The sequence below is a fragment of the Dermacentor andersoni genome, chromosome 9 (assembly GCF_023375885.2).
Source record: "Dermacentor andersoni chromosome 9, qqDerAnde1_hic_scaffold, whole genome shotgun sequence".
Lineage (NCBI taxonomy): Eukaryota > Metazoa > Arthropoda > Arachnida > Ixodida > Ixodidae > Dermacentor > Dermacentor andersoni.
In genome coordinates this window covers 105,420,030-105,440,443 of record NC_092822.1, presented here as the reverse complement: position 1 = coordinate 105,440,443, position 20,414 = coordinate 105,420,030, and the positions used below count along the sequence as shown (strand labels likewise).

General features: G+C 48.2%; 1 protein-coding gene across 1 annotated transcript in view; it reads left to right on the top strand.

Moving 5' to 3' along the window:
• The window catches only part of LOC126528457 (multidrug resistance protein mrp-7-like), a 138,503-nt gene that overhangs the window by 67,982 nt on the left and 50,107 nt on the right, over positions 1-20,414 (top strand). The window contains exons 12-16 of the mRNA XM_050176339.3: positions 643-824; positions 1,441-1,516; positions 2,322-2,559; positions 4,292-4,602; positions 10,930-11,256. Coding sequence (XP_050032296.3) covers positions 643-824; positions 1,441-1,516; positions 2,322-2,559; positions 4,292-4,602; positions 10,930-11,256 — 1,134 coding nt within the window. The remainder of the gene's footprint in view (positions 1-642; positions 825-1,440; positions 1,517-2,321; positions 2,560-4,291; positions 4,603-10,929; positions 11,257-20,414) is intronic.

Below are 20,414 nucleotides of genomic sequence, written 5' to 3'. Positions count from 1 at the left end.
ATTTCATGGCAAAGAGTCCGTAGATGCGGTGCACTTTGTTCGTATACGTATATTTATCTGAACCAAGTGTTCGGTTGTCGCTTGAGTGCACGTTATGGGGCTGAGTAGCTCTGAGGGTCATTGTTCCGTTGACACTTCACTTGCGGTCGAACCGGAGCGTGACCTGAACATCGTCGATCGAGATTTGGTATGTTTGGGATGCTCCATATGCTCCCCATGCATGCATGTTGTCGAGGCATGGATGACTTCATAGGTGCGTGTACAACGTATCACGTACCAAAGTCTGCTCATTATATTTGTTTTCATTACGTCTCTGCGGTGTTGTTAATATTACTTTCTGTTATCAAAATGAGCAACTACGGTGCCACCTCTACGAGTTTTCTAGACCTTGCGGAGAGTGAGGCCTAGTGGAGCTTTTCTAAGGCTTTTTTTCCTCACTACTTCCACAGTTATTGACACACTTCCTCAATAAAGCTTGTTGTCCGTCTATGACCAGTTATTTCCCTTAAATATCAGGAAATAGCTATTCACTGCGCAGCGGCTGTCAGTCGACTAAGTTGTAGATGCAGTTTTCTGCCGCCTCACGGAAGCCGTAGTAACGAGTGACGCTGCATGTATCGACTCATGGTTTGCACAACGCAGACCCGCATAATGGTGTGCAACCAAGGCAGCTACCTGCGCTACATGGACAAGGTGGTGTTGGTGCATGGCGGAAGCATCCGCGTCTACACCAACGTGGACGACCTGCTCGCGGACCCGGACGCGCCAGAGACGCTCAGGGACACGGCACGAGCCGAAGCCATGCATTCGTGCGAAGACGAAGGGTAATGTTAAGCTCGCCTTGCTCGTTGGATCGCATGCTTGTTATGTGGCTTCAGTTAATAATTTTGTTGTAAAATGTCGCCGTAGCACATGGCTACGGCCTTTTGTGCAGAGCGGCCAGTCAGGGATCCGTTCACCAGCGCTTGTGTACTTAGTTGCAGCTGCATGTCAAAGACCCTCATATTGTGAAAATTAATCCATATACCTTTACTAAGACGTTTCTGATAGCCATTGTTTATTTTTGGAGATTGAGAATCAGTGACTGGTGGAGTAAGTCAACCAGCCGATCAATCACACAAACATTCCATCGGTATTTAGTTGTCGATCGTAATGGTAATGCACTCAATAATTGCGTTAAGCGTCACAGGTGCTACGGGACCACGGGAATTTTCTCATGCCAAAGAAATTTATTAGAACGTTGAAGTAGGGCTTCGTTAAGAAAATTGAATTCATTTTATTTTCCAAGCCACTGCAACCGAATCACCACTTAGAGTACGCGCTGCAGTTAGCTGTATGATTGGGCGTATCAGCCATTTGCACAAGACCGCAGTGGACAATTAGGCACTTGAACATTTCATCTTCATCACCTGGCAGCAGCACATTTCTTTTTCCTTCCAGCGCCGAGTCTAAGGGAGGTCAAGAGAATGAATCGGCGGGCCGTGTCACTGAAAAAGAGCAACAAGGTTCGGACAAGGTGTGTATCCGCATTAACGGACTGCAGTGCCAACGAATGCTGCGCATGTCAAAGTGACTCATGCTGATGAATTCATAGCGTTGGAGCTGAGCTTGACTGCTACAAAGCCGCAATGTGCCGTTATTTTTCTATGTATCCACGAGTAAGCTTAAATTATTCGAAACAGTACTACTTAGGCGTGTAGCTTTTGTTTATCCGTATTGATTGCCACGTGGTATAATGTGCGAATGAAATTGCATGTAAGCATGGAGACCCGTTTCGTGCAGATACTGCAACAGCATCTTGTGAAATGTATTTTCCGTGAGCCATAGTATAATGAGTTGATCAATTCTTCACTACACATCTCTTAGTCCACTTTCGCGAACGTCTTCCCTATTCTTCCTGCGCAATCTATGTGCTCGTGGTGTGCCCTGAGTATGTCCGCGAAAGACTGACAATCGCAGCCACCTTGAGACATATATGCAATAGACCACTGTCGGAGGACCTCTTGCTAGGCGCATGGCCCCACACAGTTGGCGGACGATAGAGACAGTGCGTGCTCTTTCGCGTTTCTTAGGCGACACGGGCCTGGACTCACGCTTGTGGTAACAGTTATACAATGTGTCCTTCACCTCGTTCCTCCCAATATCGTCCCCCATTGTGACACTTTTTCTTCCCCTCTTCCCCTTCCCTTACGTAGAGTAGCAGGCCAGATGCTCCATTTTCCGCCCGACCTCTCTACATTTTCCAATCATTAAACTTCTTCATATCCGCGGTGCTGCTAATAGCGTTCCTCTGTTGCCCTCGTGCGGTCGTGACTTGCCAGTCGGCGTCCAGCATCCTGCGGGCCCTGGTGCGCCTGTCCGGCTGGCAGGCCATGGTGGCTCTCGCGGTGTTCGCGTTGAGCGCGACCCTCCTTGCGCTTCAGCAGCTGTGGATCAAGGTGTGGACGGACGTGTCATCGGCCCACGACGAAGAGACGTCGGAGCACAACGACGATGCCGCCCTCGAGGCGCACCGGACCTCCTGGGTAGCGGTGCTGATCGGACTGTGCATCTTCGACGGTACGTGCCTTCTTACTTACTTTCTCGCTCTCTCTTTCTCTAGTCCATATCCAACGCGTCGAGAAGCTGGCACTAAGCCGTGCTCCTGAAAGGGCTTCGCTCCCTTTAGCGCTCCCTAAGGAGCCCATGGCTTACAAATTTTAGTCACAGTTATGTTAATCAGGTTGCACTCTACGTTCTACAAAATGCACTGCAACTCCTTTCTGTAATGTATACGACTCCTTTCCGTATTGCCATCGAGCCTGGAAATTATTTTAGTAGATTATTGAATAAATAACCGCACAAAACGTTTATCCTTTTGTTTTGTTTTGTTTTTATGTTTGTTTTTTGCCCTAAGGTGTATATATTATAGAAACAAAATCGCACGATAAGTAAACGCATGCACCCCTACTGTGTGAAGCATGTACTGGAGCAATGAGAGCATTTGTTCTCCCTTATGCAACGGATATAGTTTGCAACAGCATTTGGCTTGAGTTTGGCCTCGCTGAGCATCTTGTGCTTAAATATTGACCAGCCATCCCTGCCCTCCGAAAGTTGATGTCCAGGGAAGCCGTTGAAAACCACCACTGCAACTGCTCTGGGGCTATGCTATGTTTTATTGCTTTAGAGTAGTGGCAGTAATGGTAATTTAGAGTAGTGGTAGTAATGGGAGTAATGGTAATTTTGACAGCACGCCGCTGCACATAGTGGTGGTGTAATAACATTGAAATCAGTTGCTAGCCTCGTTCTTTTACGTAGGAAAGGCTAGGGACGTCACTCCCCACGTCGCAAGCTGCCGTCGCCGCGGCAGCTTGCACAACAGTAATCTTTACCGGGAAACGTATGTGGGGAACGCTACGTCCTTCGAATTCTTATCAAGAGAGCTTTATCATCAATTATGTTGTTCGAATGACTGTATTATGCTTGTTCTTTGTTGAAACGTATGCTGTTCCGTATATTGTATGCATGATTCCAAAGAATGTATGCACTGTTCGCTTTACTTCGCTGACTGCTTGAAGCTTCAGCCTTACGGGGATAGGAGCCACTGCTCCTGCCCCTGCACTGCCGCCGAGATCGGGCCACATTGTTACTTATGCACGCCGGCAACAAAAATGTCGACCAACTAGAGGCTAATAATAATAGCAATACCTCAAGTGCCTAGTTCCCGCGAGGGAAGACGATCAATGTGCGTTGTAATAAGCCGGAGCTGGGCACTTCAGCACGTTCCACGGCCTTCACTTGCAGATCCCCAGGCCTATGTAACTACAGCTGTCAAGGCACAGCCGGTAGCCTCCTAAAACAGACTTCCTCAACCGCGGAAACTTTGCGAGGAAGGAAGCGGACGCACGGCGTTATAGGTGCACACGTGCCCCGTCAGGAGGAATAAGCCTCTCGATTGCAGGAAAGCGCGGTGGCGAGAAGGTGGCGAGGAATGTAAAATGTCTGTACACGAGCGTTGCGCCTGCAGTGTGGCTCTCGCGAGAGACCTCATTTGCAAGTGCCCGAGAACATTTATATTTTGTCAACATTTATCTTTTGCGTGCGTGAACATTAGAAGTAATGTCCTTGTATTTATTTAATTGTTGTTTCTGTTGTAACCACTAGAAGTAGGACGATGTCAGAGACGAGTAGCCAGCGTCTCGTCTAGGCACTAATATGTCGTTATATATAATCAACAAAAATTAATATTTCAAAAAAACGACATAATTATTGAATGAATTGTCTAAATCCGCGACCGGGGCCTGGCTTGCAGTGTTCTGCCGCATAGTCGGGGGCCTCCTGCTGGCGGCCAGCAGCCGCTGCCTCTCGGGGCGTCTGCACAGCGCCATGCTGGAGCACGTGCTTGGCAGTCCGGTGTCGCTGTTCGACTCGTCGCCCCGGGGCCGTATCCTGAACCGGTTCTCGGCCGACATGGACTTCGTGGACTCGCGCACCTTCTTGAGCGGCAAGCAGAGCGTGCAGAGCGTCCTCTTCACCGCGGCCAAGGTGGTCGTCATCGCCACCCAGTCGCCCAACGTTCTCGCCGTCGGCGTGATCACCGTGCTCATCGTCTTCTTCGGACTGGTCGGTGCATGTACAGCATGCGCATTATTGCAGTTGAATACTCACAAAGCGCCGTGTTCACAAACCCACTGGGCTGGAAGCTTTTCCCCGCCCCGATTTTCCTACCGTTCCTCTGAGTGATGACACAACCGTCCATTAGCGCTTCACGGTGACTTATATTGACGAGCTACTCCTTATTTCTGCAAACGCAGCTTAACTCCAGTGTATGTGGGTAGACAGACGCTGAGATCACAGCTTCATTGCTTAGTAACCACAGCAGAGTGTTGCTGAAACGCACTGGCCACTTCTTTGCAACGGCGATGCTCGAATCTGTTTGCTTGAGTACAGGTAAAATGTTGATGGAAGAAGCGTTCTTGAATACGAGAGCAAGAAGTAACGCCAGATTAGGCGTTGTGAAATTCATCGAGTGAGATCCGAATGGATATCAGCTATCCTTTTGTTACACCGCGAAGCGGCCGCTAGGTACTCCCTGTCGGTCCCTACGGGGGAGACGCCGGCCTCCGGGGGAGAGCGTCCTGCAGGAGCAGAATAAAGCGTTCCAATCCAGTCGACCAGTTGGCAACTGGAGTTTTAGTACTCGGACACTTCCAGCACATACATAACTGCACTGGATTGAAAGTGTGTTCGTCAAGCAAATGTCCATCACCGGAACCACCGTACATTGTTTAGGCAGATCGTCCATACCAATAGAAACGCTGTCGCTTGGCGGCTATATGGTGTTGCGCTTCTATAAGGATGAGCTCGCGGGAGCAAATCCGAGGCGCGGCGGCCGCATTTAGACGGGGGCGAAATGCAAAAACGCCCGTGTTCCGTGCATTGGGGGCAGATCGTCTGGTGTTTAAAATTAATCTGGAGTCCCTCACTACGGAGTGCCTCATAATCAAATCGTGGATTCGGCACGTAAAACCCCAGAATTCAATGGAAGCGTGGCGCAGCCTTCAACTAGGGAAAGTCGAGAGAGTCCATTGCGGGTCCTCTATAATGAAAATGAGCGTAATATACTATTGCGATAGCAATTATATGGACACGCCAGGCGCATTTTCGCCGTCGCCGTCGTCGTGAGGCTCCGTATAAAGTACAAAGGCGGTAATATCGTGACCGCACGCCGTACGCTCTATGTGCGAGTGAAAGCATGCGAGAGTGAGCGAGCGAACGCGGCTCATTCTCGTGTGCTCGAGCGAGGAAGGCGGGCCGGAAGCGCGCCCTTTCCGGTCGCGTGCGGAGCACGCGACAGGAAATGGCGACAGGAAACAGGCGATGGAGAGGGGCGTGCTTCAGCGGCTGCTGCTTGGGCGCGATCGCGCGGGCGCTGTATCTCGAAAGCGATCTGCGACGTGGCCTCGCGGGCCTCATCTTCAAGGCGATCTGCGATGTTCGCAGAGTGCGCGTAGCGCCGGTAGCTTTGTGTGCGCTGTGCTTTTGACATTTCATTCGCGTTTAAGCGAGGGATGCAGCCAGGTCAGTTCGCTCGCAGCTGTTGCCGCGATTCCTGACTGCAGCATTTTGACTTCCGCACTCATCGAGTGAGATGTGTTCATGTTTACCTGTGCGCACGTGACACCGTGCTTGTTAATTTAGTTAAAACACGTTGGCCGGCTAGTTGGTATAAATCCATGATGGAATGTGCAAGTGCGACCGAACGAAGACGTAGAACTAACACGCACACAGAGACAACGCTGACTCTGTACGTCTGTTCCTTTTTCACGTTCTCGTTCAGACGCGCTTGCACATTCTATCATTGTTAGTTAGCAAGCCAATGTTTACAAGTGTATACAGCCGATACAACAACTATCTTACTTCTTATACTTATCTACTAATTTGCTATCGTAATCGGTACTTCTCCTTTCGGGCGAAACTGCGACTTTTTGTTTCCAAAGTTCACTCGCGTTTCTTCGGCTCAGTAAGCGTGATCATTATCAGGGATGATTAGCGGTGAAGCTTACTTTTTACGAGCCCCAGCTACGGCGTCGGGGACGATAACTCAACGTCTTCGATTTCAAGATATGGTGTCGCGTACCGCCGCCACGTCTGGAAGCATTTCCAAACAGCGGCCAGGTTGTGTCCGTTTTATATTACGATGTAATGTCATTTGACAAAAAATTCATTTGTCCCGATAAGACGTGAAAACGTAAACCTAAAATTAGTTTGTGCATGACTTTCGGGCGCCAATTCGCCGCCCATATATTTCTTCTTTTTTTTTACTTTCTCGGTTGCCTTCACGATGACTCCGCTCCTGGTCATGTCCTCCAGTGTGCTGTTTCAATTAATTAAAATGGAAGCGCAGTTTAATTATCTCTCGAAATATTATTCGTGCTTAATAATATTTTAAAGTATAGACACATAAAAATAGCGTCAAACTTTTATTCATATGAACCGAATTTCATTATAAGGTCTGCAGAATTGTTGCGGGATGGGGCAGTTTGGCTAATGTCAATGAAACCACAAACCACAGTGACGTCTCGAAAGATGTCGTGTCAGGCATTCTAGTTTCACGCATTCACATACAGCACATCAATGCTACGATGTCAACTTGCAGCCAAGCATCTTTTCTTTTTCTTTCTTGTAGTGGAGAGCAAGCATTCGCAGAATACGAGACGCAGTAGTTCTCTTGAATGCCGATGTGGAGCCCGGTAATCAGTAGCAGCATTGCGAAGAAAAACGCTTTCTGTAGCAAGCCTTGTTAATGCTAAATATAACCACCATTCTAAAAATTGTTTCTATTCTATGCCCTATAGTGCGTTTCCAAACTTCCCATCTATACGCATGATTTCTCAGTATTACTACAGCCAATCAGAGGCAACGATAACTGTGCAAAATTTCTCTTGATCCCTGTGGTAAAAGGTAATTTCTTTTCCCTTTTTTCTCTTCCAGCTTCAACACAAGTTAAGGAGGGAATGTGTTTAAGGTCCGAAGTCGGCGCCTCTCGATGACTCGAGTGCACGGTGGCACCGCGAAGCAAGAGCCGTTGTTCGCTAACGAAACGCTTTATTCAAAAGCCAAGGCGTCTCTCCGGGCCCAAGCCCGAGCCTTTGCTCTATTACACACTACCAAACCCTCAGTAGCACACAGTCACGAACCAGCCAATCACACATGGGAGTTCACATCTTTGCAACTAATAGGTCCGAAGTCGGCACCGCTCGATGACTCGAGTGCACGGTGGCACCGCGAAGGAAGAGCCGTTGTTGAACATCGAGCGAACAACTCGATGTTCAATGACTCGAGTGCAGGGTGGCACTCGAGTCATCGAGTCATCGAGAGGCGCCGACTTCGGACCTTAAACACATTCCCTCCTTAACTTGTGTTGAAGGTGGAAGAGGAAAAAGAGAAAAGAAATTACCTTTTACCGCAGGGATCAAGACAAATTTTACGGTTATCGTTGCCTCAGATTTGCTGTAGTAATACTGAGAAGTCCGGGTCCAAAGCTTTCCTGAAGGACGTAGCATTGGTCAAAACAATAACACAATTTACTATACGCAAGGTGATAGGCTCGTTGAAAGACACGTGTCATACTCAATCTCCCCTCATTTCAAAATAATTTACACCCTAAAAATGAAAAAGGGTGTAAATGTGTCTATAACTCACAACCTTAGGGTGTCAGTTATACTAATCGCACCCTAAGGGTGTGAGTTATAGACACGTTTACACCCTTTTTCTCTTTTTAAGGGCCCCTAACTAGGCCCCATACACAATTTTTGGTTATACACTGCAAGTTGTTACGTGTCGTCTAGCTAGCGTTCTGCCGCAAAATTTTTTTCAAATCGGCTCATTAATAGCATTATTTTACAGGGTAGTTAGACTCCTAGTATTGGCCTTGATGTCCTCCGGCGCTGGAGGCCAGGCTCGAGCTTGCATGTGTAACCGTAATTTACCCGTGTCGTTCCCGTTTGTCTGCACACAAGGCCGCGGGCAAAAAATCTCTCGTGAGCAGCCGGTACACCAGCTGCGAGAGTATTCCCCAGAAGCCACGGCTACTGACGATATGGGTGACTGACTAAGGAAACTCGGCCACTTCGTGCAGCTGTGGGCCGGGTCACTTGAATGCCCGGGACACAGTAATTGTGGCCCGATAGCAGTCGCGCACAAAACCACCGATTGGTCGCAGCCAGCTAAGTGTTCGTAAAAAATATCTCCTTTTTCTCAAGGCACTGTCAAAAACCGCGCGCCGACGCCAAAGAGTGGCACTGAAACCGGGCGGCCGTGCATCACATTACTGAATTCCCGTCAATATGCCTCCCCGTCCGGCGACGGGGCCCATAAACAAGCTACAACAGTGGCCGAGAATGTCAACGTGATATCTGGAAACGCCGGGGGCATATTGCGGTAGCTGTGGCTTCAACCACACCCTCTCCTTTGCTCTTCATTCCCGTCTCCCCGAACGCTTCCCACTCAGCTCGAACCGTATTCCCCTTTGTTCCAAGCGAGGCAGCACCATCGCCGGCTCTTCTACGGTGCAGCTAACTAAAGCGCATTTCTTTCCACGCGCGCATGTCTCCCGCGTCCCCTGTACACGGAGCCGACCCACGTCCTTCGTTTGAAAGAAGCATATACGACGAAACCATTACACGGTAGTTGGCCCATGTAGCACCGCGAGAAATCGTCCTTGCACTATCCAACACTCGCATAAACAAGGTCAAAGGACAGCAGAAACAGCAGCTCCGTATAACTTATACTGACTGTAAACATTTTCTACAAGCGTGGCAAAAGTCGTGCAATGCTTTGTGCAGTTGAATGTCAAAGAGCTGTGAAAGATTTGAAAAAATAACCCTCAGCACCAGCATATGTGTCACGCTGTTGAAATTCTCCTTTACCTTTAAAAATAAACTATTCAGTCGAGTTCGTTGGATAGTAGGAAGAATCATGTTGGCCTTGTCGTTACATTTGTCGACTATCTCGAGTCTGTTTAGTTCCTAGCTACTCATTTAATTTTTCATTCGACAATGTTTTCTTGGTGCTTGTAAAAGTGTTTCTCTAATTATAATAAGTATTCTCCCAGAACAACAATTTCATGTTTCAGAGGGACAAGAGAAGCTTGTTTGGCGAACAATTAGCGTTAAAAGCGAGAACGATGTCTTGTGCCAAGATAGGCGCATTATCAGGAAATGAGGTAGGATTATAAACGTAAGAATGTAAGCTCCTCCTTTATGCACCGTCATGGGGCAGTATTGCATGTATTTCCTAAATATGCGTTATAATTGCTCATCATCAAAAAAATTAGGGGGGGAGGGGGCAAGCATACTAGCGCTGAGTCTCCTTCCACTTGAAAAACTAAACTTCACTTCCTATCATCCACACACATGGCAGGAAGTGGACAAACATGCAGGCACACTTACATCAAAACAACATAAGCTAAAGTGCAATGGCGTTGTCATTCTAATATTGCTCAAGCGCATTCAAGTGCGCTGCTCTAGACAGCCACTTACTTGCTTTCTGAACTTGTAAGAGCCGTGATGTTCGTTCTCCGAAGTACAAGCCTATAGACTGTGCCTTCCGTGATGACATAAAAACCCGCCCTACAGAAGCTCTACAAGCAGTGGAGGCGAGGCTGTATTATAATACTGGAAATTGGAAACTAAGCAATTTGTGGGGGTGAGCTAATTGGTGTTCTGTCGTTAGGTTCACTGCACTGGCAGCGATCGATAGGGCCTCTATTTGTCAATAATGTATCTCTTGTCGGGTTTTAACACACATCAGTTAAATGGCACTCTGTTATAGCTATGTGTAGCCAGTAGTTCTAGTACCCTGTGAACCTAACGGAATCCAAAAGCTAGCAACTGCCACCCCGTACTGCGAAGTTTTACAATAGGACACTCGCTAGCCTTTAGCGCAGCATGAACTCGCCAGCTTTGAGTGTTTGCTCCTCGTACCTCCCTTCGAATTGTGTCTTTGATGCGCTACCTTCTGTTACAAGTGTGGCTAACACACTAGTCCATGAAAGATACTTCAATATTTGAGCACGTAAAACGATCAAAAGGACGCTGTTTAGGCAAATTCATGTCCTCCCCACCACGCTACTTAAACCAACATACTGACAACTTCCGTAGCCAGTGAAACCATAATTCCGTCTAGTATCATTTGTGGGAAACACTTTGGTCGATATTCAGGTATACGTGGTAAGGATTATTGTCTTAAACACAACGCACTTGTGGACACGAGCATAACCACAAAAGCAGGCATAGCACAAGCGGAGAGCAACAGCAGGGCACTCTGCGCTCGCGTTTCGGCGTTCTTGTCGCAAGAGCGGTGCTTTTGTAACAGTAACGGCCAAGAACCTAGCCCGCCAATGTGGCCCCAGCAACCGTAAGGACGCAGCGCTCCTTCTGTTCGCAGAGGCTGTCCGTGAGTGCGTCCTACCGGGCGCGCTTCTTTGAGAGCGTGGTGCTGTCGCGGCTCCTGGCGCACGTGACAGAGACACTGGAGTGCCTGAGCAGCCTGCGAGCCTATGGCGTGGTGCGGCGTGCCTGCGACCGCTTCTGCCGCCTGGCGGACGCCAACACACGCGGATACTCTGCCTTCTGCGACACTTACAAGTTCACGCGCGTCATCACCGCCACGTGCGGCTTCGTCGTCGTGCTCGCCACGCTACTGCTCAACGTCGTCTTCGTCGACAAGTGGGACTCGAGCCGCATCGGCCTCGCCATGAGCTCAGCGTCGTCGGTGAGTTATTCTGTGTGAAAACACAACCTCCAAGAGTCAGGTGGCGTGCGCCGCCCGATCTCGGAGGCTGTGAATGGAACACTGAGTTTTCTGCAAAAGGTGCCAGAGAGAAATCTGGCGCTAATGTCTGCGGGATGCGGCAAATATTGCGTTTCTGCCAGCATGGAAATGATTGACGGCGCATGTATTTGCCGAAACATTGTCCTTCTTGCTTCAAAGGACTTTATATCTTTCGAAATTATTCATTTTAAACAAAATGTTGCGTTATAAATGGCTCATCTCGACGCAGCCAGGTGTCATTATCAATGTGGGAAACTTGACGCGGCCAGTATAAACATTTATTAACCCTTATCGGTTGTTATCAATCTTATCGGACTCGATCCGAGCCTCATCAACCCTTATCGGTCTGTATCAACCTTATCGCAATATATCCGATCCTTATCAACCCTTATTTGTTCTTACCAACCACATCTAACTTGATCCGACCCTTATCAACCCTTATCGCTGCTTATTAACCTTATCACAATTGCTCCGACCAATATAAGGCCTTATTCTTCTTTAACACCTTATCCATCCACGACAAACCGTTATCAACCGGGATGAGACCCATATCCCCTCATCGTTCCTTATCATCCTTATCAACTCATTCACTGCTTATCTGTCTGTGTTGCGCGACGATAAGCGCTTCAGCCCTCAGAGATCGGTGGTATTTTAGTCACTGAAGAAACGCCCCAACGGAAGGCGCATCCAGCGACCATGCAAATGCACCAGGGATGTGGTGTGTTTGGCATTAAATTTTCGGAAAACTGAAATTTTTCTGATGTCTATAATTCTCCAAGTCAGCTCTACGTATGGTCCTAGAGATGTATTTTATTCCACCATCAGCAAATCTTTCAAGAAACCCTTTGTAGAAACTGTTCTGCATTGACACTTGTTTTGTACCGCCGGTACAACACATTCATATTGACACGTGCATTTGTTTACTTTCTCGCGTGACCGCTTTTCCCCCTCTAACAGATGTTATCGCTCAGCGCGGGACGCGCCCGCATGTGTCAGAAGTGTCTCGAATGTTATGAGTGGTTCTATCCGCTGTCTGTTGTCACCGAGGCTTTGTCTAATTGATTGCATGTGCGACGCGATTTGTGAAGGACTTTCTGGAAGAAATACGGGCACCATCGATTGCTCTTGAACCTTGGATGACTCATGTACAAGAGCCGACACGCTTGACCGGCCGATCATATTTTCGACGATCGCTAACTTTTATTGGCGAACTTGTGCCCACAAAAGCAAGTTACACTCAAAGCACAACGATAGCGAAGACCACGGTTGGCGATCGCCGAAAATCTGATCTGCCGGTCAAGCGCGGTAGCTTTTATACATGAGTCATCGAAGGTTCCAGAGTAATCGCTGGTGCCCGCGTGTCTTCCATAATGTTCTGCACAATTCGCGTAGGACATGCAATCAGATTACACAAGCTTTGGTGACAACAGGCAGTAGCCAGTAGTACCATCGATAACATTCGTCAAGAGAGAGAGAGAGACAAAAAGGTAGGAAAGTCAGGCAGGTTAGCCAGTGCAAGTAGCCGCTGGCTACCGTGTGCTGGGGAAAGGGGTAAAGGGAATAAAAGAATGAAGAAGAAAAAAACTGAGAAAAAATTCACACAATAACGCGATGCTACGCGCTACAATATTTAAATATGGTTGCACAATTTACAGCTCCTTAAAAACTTCAGCAGAGCCCTTAAAGCCCTCAGTGCCGAAACCCGGCTGGACCAGTGTGCTAGAACCTTTTCTTCTGTGAAGAGGCGATTGTCTAGTTTTTCGAGCACAGTCACGAGCACTCTTGACACATTATAACGGGAGGGTCACAGAGGATAGGCTCGATCGTCTCCTCGCAGCCGCGGCTGTCGGCCATTCCATTGCAGAAGAAATAGGAGTTTGTAAACGCCACGCCGAGCCACAGGCAGCACAGAAGCGTTGGAGGAGCAAGAGAATGAAAAGGAAGGATGGAAACGTAGGGAGGTCAACTGGATGCACGTCCGGTTTGCCACCCTACAGAGCGTAAGGGGTTTAAAAGAAGGAAATAAAGGAGAGGCAGGGAAGAAGGTACTATGGGTGTGAGTACGTGCAGATGTCCATAACTTCACGCCTATCATGGGTCACTGAGGCCAGTCGCTTTCATGAAACGGAACAGTGCCCGCGTCGTTCTGTAAGCCTACAACGCGTGGGGCCATGGTCCGAGAATCTGAGTCTCTGAAACTGGCCTGTTGCCTAATCGGTTTAACATCCTCGGAAGAACGTCGCGTTCGTTGTCATAAAGATTACAGAAACAACACGTGCTTGATCGTCTCTTCACAGTTGCACAAGTCACAGATTGCTGCGTCGGACATTCCAATAAGGAATGAGTAGGCTTTCGTTAGAGCCACCCCTAACGAGAGGCGGCACACTAAAGTTGCATCATGGCGAAAGAAGTTCGACGGAATCTGCAGCTTCAATGTAGAATCCAGCCGGTGGAGACGGCAGTTGGAGAAAATACGGGTGTTCCACGAAGTTTCAGTCTTGGTTTGAGCAAGTAAACGAAGACCCCTCGCAGCATGCGTCCTTGATAAGGGTATAGGAAATGTCAGTGTTTCTTTATGGGCTCACCGAGTGGCATCATCTGCAAGGTCATTTTCGACGATGCCACAGTGTCCCGGGAGCCATTGGAAGATGAGGTCGTGTCCGTTTATGAGGGCTTGATGGAGAACCTCTCTGGTCTCAAACGCGAGTTGCTCATGGGTCTCGCGTCGTATGGCTGACTGCATACTCTGAAGGGCTGCCTTGTGTCACAAAAGCGACCCACTTTCGAGGTTTGGCTGGTGGGATGTAATTAACAGCGGCACGTAGAACATCAAGTTTTGTTGCCGTGGAGGTCGTTATCTGGGACACTTAAAAAGTAATTGTAATTTGTAAGGCAGGGATGATAACAGCGCCTGTGTAGTTGGTGGCTGAGGCAGATCCATCGCTGGAAATGTGGGTTCTTTGTCCATATGCCAGTGTGACAGTGTGAGCTGACGTAGAGCCACTGTTGAATGACGGATCTTCGTTGTTCCCGGAATCGTGAGGCGTACTTGTGGTTGTCGTAGGAACCACAGGGGTAACAGTGGTCTTCCTGCTGGTGTAAAGCCCAACGGAAGGTAGCCTTAATGTGTCGCAACCAGTTTGGGCAGTGTAACTTGAGGTCTTCGTGCTGGCACAGCAGCAATATAATGACTGGCAATACAGATGCCGAATGTGCGCTGTAAGGCTGTCAATCCTTTTATATGCTGCAACCAAGTAGTCTCTAGCAACCATGACAGTTGCGTGAGTCGAAGCGCATCGTGGTAGTCCAAGACATGTCTGTAGAGCCTGGCCTTGTAAACTTTCGAGGGTACGAATAGTTGTTTTAGATGTGTTCGCCAAAACCGGCAAGCTGTACCGTAAAAAGCACAGAAACAGTGCTCTGTACAGCGGCAACATGGACCGTACCGACGTGCCCTAAGTTTTTCCGCACAGGAACCTCAGTATACGTACAATCGAAATTAGTATCCGCTTCAGGTAGATGCAGTGGGGGCTCCATGAAAGGTCCCTGTCAATAATCACACCTAAAAAGCGGTGAGACTTCTGATAATTGATAGTGTGGCCATTAACAGAAACAGGTTACGGTGCCATAGGTTTGCGCGTAAACGCGATTAACGCGCACTTTTCAATGAACACTCTAAGGCCTTGTTTGCGGAGATACGAATAGGTTAGGGTGAACTTCCCGCTGAATTCTTGCGCACACTTGAAGACGAGTCAAAGCCGAAGACCAAAGACAAATATCATCAGCGTATACTGATACGTTAATTGCCTTCGGCAATATTTGAGCAAGGCCAACCATAGCTAGGTTAAATTGAATAGGGCTCAATACCGCTCCCTGTGGGAGTGCCACCGTGTGTAAAATAGTTGGCAGTCGTGCCACCTTCGGTCGGCACGAAAAAGGACCATGTGCTAAAATCTACAGAAACATTTAGCCACCGATTCCAACAGCCTCCAATGACTCGAGGATCGCTTCATGTGTAACACTGTCGTACGACCTTTTCACATCAAGAAAGAGCGCCGCTGTTCAGTTTAGTTTCCTTCTATTTATTATATTACAAACGTTGCCGGAAATCACCTGGGCCCTTAGCAATACTGCTAGTTCTGGGCGCATGCAAATGAACAGAAAACAACATTGCAACTCAGGTTAACAGGTAATGCGATTTGCAAGTACAGATTTGCTAACGTTGTTGTTCACATGATATTAATAAATTTTTATAGCGTAAGAGAAAAACAAAAAATAGGAAAATCCGTTCCTAATAATATACAGAGACATATTGATCATTAATTATGAATTGCTTAAGATTATACGACAATCTTGGACTATCTTTTATCTACTTCGGAAGATTATTCCACATTTACGTTCCATTGTAGGCTAACCTGCGCTGACCGTACAAATTGCTAACAGGTGGTACGTTAAAACTTGTGTTCAGTTGTGTCCTCGTGTGTCTGTGTGGCGGGATGAAAACGGTACTTGGAAAGGGGTTATTGTCCGAAAGTATGGAATGAACTGAGCATGCTGTTTTGAAGTCTCTGACAATTAGGAATGGCATATTGTTAGTTTTCTTGAATAGCGGTTCCGTGTGTTCCGTATAACCAGAGACCGGTACAAGCTGTTCAAGCCGTACAAGCCGTATAACCAAATTACGGTACAAGCTGTACGTGCCTGAGTCGCACGCTGCTGTGTAGAACGAACGTAGTCACAATCCTTTTTATACTTGAGGCAGCCAGGCTATCTTCCGCCACGCGGCAGCCCCGCTATCTTCCAGGTGGCAGACGGCGCGTGCGTGAAGAACCTCTTCCTCTAGCTGTGCATTCACGTCATCCGATCAGTGGAACCGTGTCGTTGAGGCCACTTCACCGGCCTGCGTGGGAAGTTCACTGGTCAGCCTGAAAGTATATATAGTCTCCATCAGCAATACGGTATAAGCTGTCCGTGCCTGAGTCGCACGCTGCTGTGCTGTTGTTAATGCGCTTGAGGCACTTTTGTGGCTGTATGGATGTTGTGAAGTCAATAACATTGTCTATTATTGACCTACCTCGCCGAAAACCTGTCATGCAGTCACGGTACACATTGTGGAGTTCAAGATACTATTCCAGGCGTGTAATAATCATTTTGCCATCTCAGCACGTACTTTCCCTATGCAGCTCGCCAGGGAAATAGGGCGATATGACGTCAGGTCGGAAGGCGACTTGGCTTGTTTGAGTAGCGGTACGAGCCTACTAATCTTCCATTGCTGAGGAACGATGCCTTCATGCCATCAGCGGTTGTAGTAAATTAACAGCTTTTGCCTGACGTCTTCTCGAAGATGGGCAAGAACTCTATAAGGGATGCCGTCGGGCCCTGGTGAAGCGGAGCGTCGAGAAGGAGCTAAAACGGCGTCCAGTTCTTCCATAGTAAATGAAATTGCCATTTCTGGAACGCGATATACAGGGACGACACTCGCGTCTTCGACGTTGGGGGTGACACACACGGCAGCGATCTACACACAAAAATAATTCGTTACCTCAAGTTGCGTCTGGCAGTGATGTAGGGCTAAGGCCATGAATGAATGTCGCTGTTGCAGAGACGAGCGCAGACTACGAAAAGTCCTCCAGATACATGAAAGTAGTTTGCGAGGGTCCAATAATTCACAAAAGGACTTCAAGCGTTGTTTCTGCAATTTGTCCAAACAGCACTGGATTTTCTTCTGTGTTCTCCGTGCCGTTCTCAGGTCACGAACTGCCTTCATGCGTCTGTATCTCCTTTCAGCTCGTCGCCGAAATGTGCTTAGCCTCTCCAGTTCTACGTCAAATTAGGAACGGTTTGCTGTCAACGTTAGGAGGCATGAAGCTTCCCTCATCGCCTCTGTGAATGTATCCTCCAGGCTGCGGCTAAGGTCTTCTCTGCATGCATTTTCCATGTGTAGCTTAAATGAAGTCCACTCGATTCTTCGTACTGCATTCGACGAGGTAGAACTGTTTATCCCCCTGATCCGCAAATATGTAGGGATATAGTCACTTCCATATGTTTCTGTCGCAAAACCACTGAACTTGCAAACTGAAGCATAGTGGTACCAAAGTCAAATCCAGGCAACTGCTGTTCTGAAGGCCTCGCAGGTATGTAGGACTGCCATCATTCATGCCACAAAGGTCGTGATCAGAGGTGAACGACACCACATTCCTGCCTCTGGAATTGATTGCAGGGCTACCGCGCAGTAACTTTTGGGCCTTGAAATCTCCCTTTAGAATCCAAGGGCCACTGGTCTGCAACAGTATGCGTTGCTTCCGCTCGTGGCAACCCTGGTGGAACACAGAGTTGCAGACGTCGATCCAATCTGTGGAGACATGCGTTCGTGAATTCACTGGTGTTCCATAGAGTTTGCATAAGCTCGTGTGCGAGGGAGCGAAGGCTTGTGGCTGCATCTGTTCTTGACAGTGGCATTGGTAAAATACGGGCGCCATCGTGGGCCGATCCGGCAGCGTCATCCGCACTGTGATGTCCCGAAATTCCACAGTGACCCGGTATCCACTGGTACATGATGTTGTGCCCCTTATTGTTAGCGTGATGGTGGAGTAGTCAGATGTCTGCGAATGATTGCACATTAGGTCCATGGTTGAAAGTGGACAGCAGACACTGGAGAGCTGCCTTCGAGTAACAAAAGATGAACCATGAATGTGACGATTTGTGGCTAATAAACTCCAAAGCAGCACGAATAGCTGCGAATTCTGCAGCCGTCGATGATGTAATGTGAGACGTCTTGAATTTGATAGTGAAAGATTTTGCAGGAGTTACCACTGCTTCAGTTGAACTTTTAGAGGAGACAGAGCCGTCCGTGTAAACGTAGATGCGTTTTTTGTGCTTGTCATGGGGGAATGAAAACATGGTTTATTTGAGGGCGAAACATGACATCTCCGTTTTCTTATTGATGCCGGGAATGACAAGAAAGACCTGGAGTGGATGCAGGCACCACAGCGGTAGAGATGGTCGTGCTGCAGGCGTGAAGTTTGGCGGTAAAGTTCCATGTTTGAAGGCAATATTCCTGCAATACGCGAAACTAGATCGAGCCGCAGGAAGGGAGGCTAGATAATGCGATGGAAGTCGTGCGAAGGGCCTGATGTGCATCCTTAAAGCGTCGACTTGAACAAACGTATTGATGTAGTGGTCATGCGCGATGACTATTGTGGTTGGCGTGGATGGTGGTAACAACTTTATTGAGATTCTGCTCAGTTATCTGGCAGGCCCGAGTCCTAGGATGGCCCCTCACGAGGAGCGACCCTTTCGGCCCAGGCAGCGAGGGCTTTTTGTAGTTTTTCATCCGGCGTTCTGAGTAGCTCCTCCCACTTCTGTTGTGAGGGAGTTGGCAGGAGTGACCTGGGAGAGGGTAAGCCCTCGCACCCCTAAAGAATGTGATTTTGGGTAGCCAATGTTTGATTTGTGCAGTTTTGACATATTGGGTTCCATTGCCCGTTGGTAATTATGGCCAGCCAATGTGGGCTGGGGAACGACTTAGTTTGGATTAGACGCAGGATTGAGGCTTGCGCTCGCGTGAGGCTTGCGTTTGGAGGCGGGTAGATTCGCCTTTTTTGCTTGTATGCTTGTAGTAGTTTGTTATCTCGTGGTATGTCATCGGTGCCTCATCCATGGGATCCGAGTCTGAGGGTCACACCTCCCGGTTGATTAGACTTCGGGCTACCCAGTGCGCCTCCTCATTCCCTTGATTCCCCGAATGGGCAGGGACCCATACGAATTCTACAGTAATTTTATTTGTAAAGTCCCGTAGGACTCGCGCTGCACAGACGACTATGCTGCCTTTCGAAAAGTTGACTATTGCCCTTTTTGAGTCGCTTATGATAGTTTGCACGGAGGGATTCATGATGGCCAAAGCAATGGCAGTCTCTTCCGCTTCCACGGTGGACACTGTTTTTATGGTCGCGGCGTTGAGAATACTTCCCTCTCCGGTCACGACGCTCACTACGTAAGTTTGGTGATTTTGCTTTGCTGCATCGACGCGCACCTGGGAAGGCCGAGACAAATTCGCAGAGCTTGAGCTTCCACAGACTGGAGAGCACGGAGGTTGGTCTTACCGGTCCCACCGAGTACAGGTAAGCTATGGCGTAGGAGCTCCAGGAACACTGCGTTATACAGTTGGAGCATCGCATTTACAGACGCACCCCATGACTCCCCTGCAAGAAATCTGAGCACGTGGGTTCTCATGACTAGCTTTTTTTCTTAGGTAGGATATATGATAGGATACATACAGGTAGGATAGGTAGGATGCAGGAGAACTCCAGGAGAGGTCTCGATCTATTATCACTCCTAAAAAGCGGTGCGTCTTCTCGTAGGCAATAGGCTGTCCATTAAATCTGACAGCGTAGGGTCTCATTGCTTTGCACGTGAGAGCGACCATAAAGCACTTCTCGAAGGACACCTCCAAACTTCATGCTCGAATATAACCTGATGTTAGTGTGACAGATTTCCCGAAATTCCGCAGTGACCCGGTATCTACTGGTAGATGATGTCGGACCCGTTGTCGATTGCGTGTCGGTGGAGTAGTCGCATGTCTGCGACTAATTGCACATTGCGTCCGTGGTTGAAAGGGAACAGCAGACACTGGAGAGCTGCTTTCGAGTCACAAAAGAAGGACTCTGAATGTAATGATTTGTGACCAATAATCTCCAGAGCACCACGGATAGCTGCGAGTTCTGCCGCCGTCGATGATGTGATAATGTAGAGTATCGGAAGTTTGATGTTCTTTAAACTTCCGATACATGTGGGCGCGTTTCGCGCTGAGCGTTAACGTTTTTTAGATGGGGAAAAGTGGTCACCCAGAAAAGATAAACAAGTACACGTGGTACACATGGTTCATATAGTTTCACCTTCAACAAGCGTGGGTGTTTAGACTGTGTAGCATGCGTTCATTTGCCTTTCATGTGGGCTGAATCGAATGTAATTTCCCCATGAAACTACTCACAATTTCACGCGTTATAGGAAAAGTATGTGCTTGAGCCCATGAGGCGAGAAAATATTTTCAGGCCCATTAGTGAAGGTGGGCTTGGCTTAGTACATATTTATGTGCGGCA